Source organism: Batrachochytrium dendrobatidis (genome assembly GCF_000203795.2).
Source record: "Batrachochytrium dendrobatidis JAM81 unplaced genomic scaffold BATDEscaffold_4, whole genome shotgun sequence".
NCBI classification, from domain to species: Eukaryota; Fungi; Chytridiomycota; class Chytridiomycetes; order Rhizophydiales; genus Batrachochytrium; species Batrachochytrium dendrobatidis.
The window spans coordinates 1,225,360-1,229,151 of NW_006281102.1; the positions used below are offsets into that span (position 1 = coordinate 1,225,360).

The 3,792-nt window shown below is 39.4% G+C and overlaps 2 protein-coding genes across 2 annotated transcripts in view; both read right to left on the minus strand.

The window, feature by feature from the left end:
* Positions 1-1,193, minus strand: part of BATDEDRAFT_87661 (uncharacterized protein) — a gene marked incomplete at both ends in the record, with an annotated part of 2,019 nt that extends 826 nt beyond the window's left edge. Inside the window, 4 exons of the mRNA XM_006678198.1 lie at positions 13-424; positions 559-771; positions 871-949; positions 1,018-1,193. Coding sequence (XP_006678261.1) covers positions 13-424; positions 559-771; positions 871-949; positions 1,018-1,193 — 880 coding nt within the window. The remainder of the gene's footprint in view (positions 1-12; positions 425-558; positions 772-870; positions 950-1,017) is intronic.
* A 667-nt stretch (positions 1,194-1,860) lies between these two features.
* BATDEDRAFT_87550 (uncharacterized protein) lies at positions 1,861-3,586 on the minus strand (the record flags this gene model as incomplete). The annotated part of the gene is made up of 4 exons (XM_006678199.1): positions 1,861-2,283; positions 2,355-2,487; positions 2,576-2,881; positions 3,036-3,586. The coding sequence occupies 4 exons, from the start codon at positions 3,584-3,586 to the stop codon at positions 1,882-1,884; spliced, it is 1,392 nt and encodes a 463-aa protein (XP_006678262.1). The 3' UTR covers positions 1,861-1,881.
* Positions 3,587-3,792: the final 206 nt, after the last annotated feature.

Below are 3,792 nucleotides of genomic sequence, written 5' to 3' on the forward strand. Positions count from 1 at the left end.
ATCGCACACAACCATCATTGCTTCCCAAAACTGCTTGTTTTGTGCAGCTCTTTTCTAAACCAAGATACAACATGATATCATGATGCAACTCCTCTGTTTCTTTCATGGTAAGGCTTTTGAAAATCAAATACGGCTCATTCATGTCCATTTCCAAACCAAGTGCATCAAATTCTTTTGCAAGCTGCGAATCTGTACCAATGCTAAGATTGATTGCCAAAACATCAATGGGTTTAGCACGGCCCTCTTTGACACGAATTTGAGCACGTAGTTTGGCTTGTTCAAGATGAAAATCGTCTTCTTTGGAAATCCAATCACCAACTTCCATGGCGTCTCTTTCTTGTTGCATGCGCAGTTGTTCTTGCTCACGAAGTTGCTGCTCTATTTCACGCTCGGCTCGTCTTTTGCTTAGCTTTTCAAGCTCTGACTAATACCGCAAATCATTGGCGCAGCAATTAGCAAGTTGTAAAAGCATACAATGTCAAGGTACACATTGCTGGATCATAATCATGACTCAATGGCAGACATACAAACACAAAATAGGTATGCCATAACACTCACCACTGCCTCGCGTCGACGCTGCTCCTCAGCAGCAGATCTTTCAGCAGCAGTAATCCCTTTCTTTGTATCCGCTTCACGCTTCTTGACCCATACAAACTTTTGATGAAGATTGTTGTCTCCAAATGGATTTTCCAAGTTTGTATATCCAAGTTCTGCCGACATTCCTGCTGCAATCATGGACAAATTTTGGTCTTCCATTTCTTTTTTCAACAACTATTAAAATACTCCCATCAATCATACGTTAGCATAGGTGCTTGTTTGCTTGTTCAAAACTTTCCATCAACTTGAATTAACATTGCCAAAAAATCCAACCTTTTTCTCAGAAGATCTGATTGCCTTTCTCTCAAGACGCTCTTTGGAAGTTTCACGAGATTTTTTTGAAGACGAGCTCCTACAAGATTATAGTTTTGAAATTAGTTTAAAATCCATCAATCTGGCCAATCCAGGAAATACATTTACTTTTTGTGCTTTTTGCTCTTGTTTCGGTCTAATGGTTCTGAACTACGCTTTCGTCTGCCATGCTCATCGCTATCGGCTGAACTAAAACTTTGTCGCCTAGTGGATCGTTCACGACTTGTAGATCTTTTTCTGCTGCTACGTTTATGACGGTCATCATATTTGCGGTCTACATCCATGTCAAGACTTTTTTCTCGGGGTGAGTAGGATCCAGTCCTATCTCTCCTCAGATCTTTCCTTGCTCTAGTGTCATCTCTACTTTCTTGTCCTCGTCCTCTCTCTACACTTCTTTCTCTGCTACCATCCCTTTGTCTAGAATCTCGCCGTCTGTAAGATCTATTCTCCGAATGTCGATACATTTGGTCTCCATCTTGGTGTCTGTCCTTTTTATCCATGATTCAAAACCAACTCGATATTTATCTGCAGAAATGGCAATAGTCTAGGTATAAAGCAGTGTATATCGGTTAGTTTAGGCAGATAAATAGAAATCTCAAACAGTACGATGCTTGCATTGTTTAATAAAGAAGCGATATCACAATTAATAGCTTGAACCTTGACAATGTTTTTGAATGCAATAATTGCGACGGCTGTGAAAAGTGAAAATCAATTCAAACACACACGTGATTTATTTGAAATTTGCACGACGGAATGGCAATTGTTTGAAGTTGGCGATTCAGGAACGAGAATGGGCGAGACAGTTGTTTCAAACACTGACAGCATTTGACAAGCGATTGTTTCAGCATTTTAAAAACAAGGCTTTTCGTATGTCAAACTACACGATTGAAGGAAATGTCTACTGCCAATTATTTTTTATATGTTCTCATGCTCTTTGATTTGTATCCCAAATCTCATTGCAAAATGGTATATTTATTTTAAAAAACGAGCATGAGCATAAGGAGTGTTGATGACTTGCCAGTTGCCCAATACGTGTTTTGAATCAACACATAACACTCCAAGTTCACTCATACCAACCAAAGTGGGCGATTCTGAAGTGTGCGTTGTGTTGTGTGCAGACACTGGATGATGCACACCATTGCTGATCATCTCCTTGGAGTTTGGATCGTTATTATGCGCTCCATTCTCTGGAATAGTCGTAAACTCCAATATAGACGGTATCGAGGCAATCGAATCTGCACATTGAATAGCTAAAGTGTGGTCGATTCGCAAAAGCTCAATCTGCATACCTTTTTTTAAATCATGAACTGTATCGACTGCTAATGTTCCTTTGGCCAGATCTCCCCCACTAAGTAGATAAATTCCAACTGCGTTCTATACACGGATTGACGGATTTGTCAAATTTGAATACAAAACAGCTCAACAGTAATTGAAAGACTACCTACAGATTGTGGATCTTTTACTCGTACATAGATCTTGTAATCCAACGTTTTTGATGTGTTTGATTCTTGAAGTTTGAGTAGTAACTCTCTTGTAGCATTTCTTTCGTTGAGTTCAAGTATAATATTTCCTCTACACCTAAATTATTCTAAATACCATTAGTTTCAAAAATAATTGATATCGCTTCTAGTAGTACCCAAAAGTCTAGACTCGAGAATATTGTTACCTTGAAATGACCATGGGAGAAGAAATGGGTGTGTAGTTTTTGTACAAGAGCTCCATGCGAGACAGTGCCGATTCGGATGGAGTTGTGTCACTCTTGTTTCTATTAGATGGTGAAAATGAGACTCCAACAGCTCCACCTGAAAGAACTTGATCGTTCATGAATAATGTAAATGGTCGCCCAGTTAAAAAGGGCGTGCGAGATCCAATAAGACCAAGTTGGGTTGCATTCGGATACAAAGTATTTAAGCTCTGCATCAAATCCAACGGCTCATCATCCGTGAATAGCAATAGATTTGATGGGATTGATCTTTGTATCCATATGCAATGAGGAGTCATCCAATATGTACCATCATATTCAGAAACAAAAAAAGAGTAGTTTAGTATGTATATGCCATTACAAATATAACCGATTTTTAAAAACTCGATATATCAGCATCGAATCATCTAATTTCAAAATATACCGTTGCTGAATAAGGTGATCAGGTAAAATGGATGATGGATCCAGCGTAACTCGCTGAGAAATACTTTCAAAGCCTAGAATAGAGAGATTGGGTGCAGAATGCAGTGGAGATCCCAGTGCACTCGGCCATCGTCCAACTGCCCTGTGTCTTTGTTTTCTTGCTAAATCTGCTGGCACTGCAAATGCATGAACTAACGGCTTGTCTGCACCTTGGAGCGATTCGTTTGTAAGCAGCGTTAAACTGAATGCAGGTCCATTAGTGGGCAAGGACACTGCATCCACCACAGCACCAATCAAAGAATCTGGATTCAGTGCATTCATAACCAACCGAGGAAGAATCTCAATCTGTGATGCTGGAACATGAGGATTGACTAGTAATATGGCTAATGCTGGTGATTTACCAGCACCAATACGATTACAACAAAAGTCCGTAATCGTTGATTCCTTTAATGAATTCGGTCCAGTAAAAGTGGTTGTAGTCCAAAGATTTCGTAATGGTAGTTTGTGGATGATACTAGCAGTGCGTCCTCTCCGTATCAATGACCATGTCATGGCTTGACTATTACAATCGTATTCACGTAAAATAAAACTCCAAAGATGTCAAAATACATAGTCATGAAATGATGGATGCAATTTTGATCAAATCTACTGGACAAGATGGCTTAAACTCTTTAAAGCTGATTGGTATGAAAACAACAGTTGCAGTCTTGTTTTCTTAAACTAGAGCGCGAACATACGAGATTATGATGCAACAGATG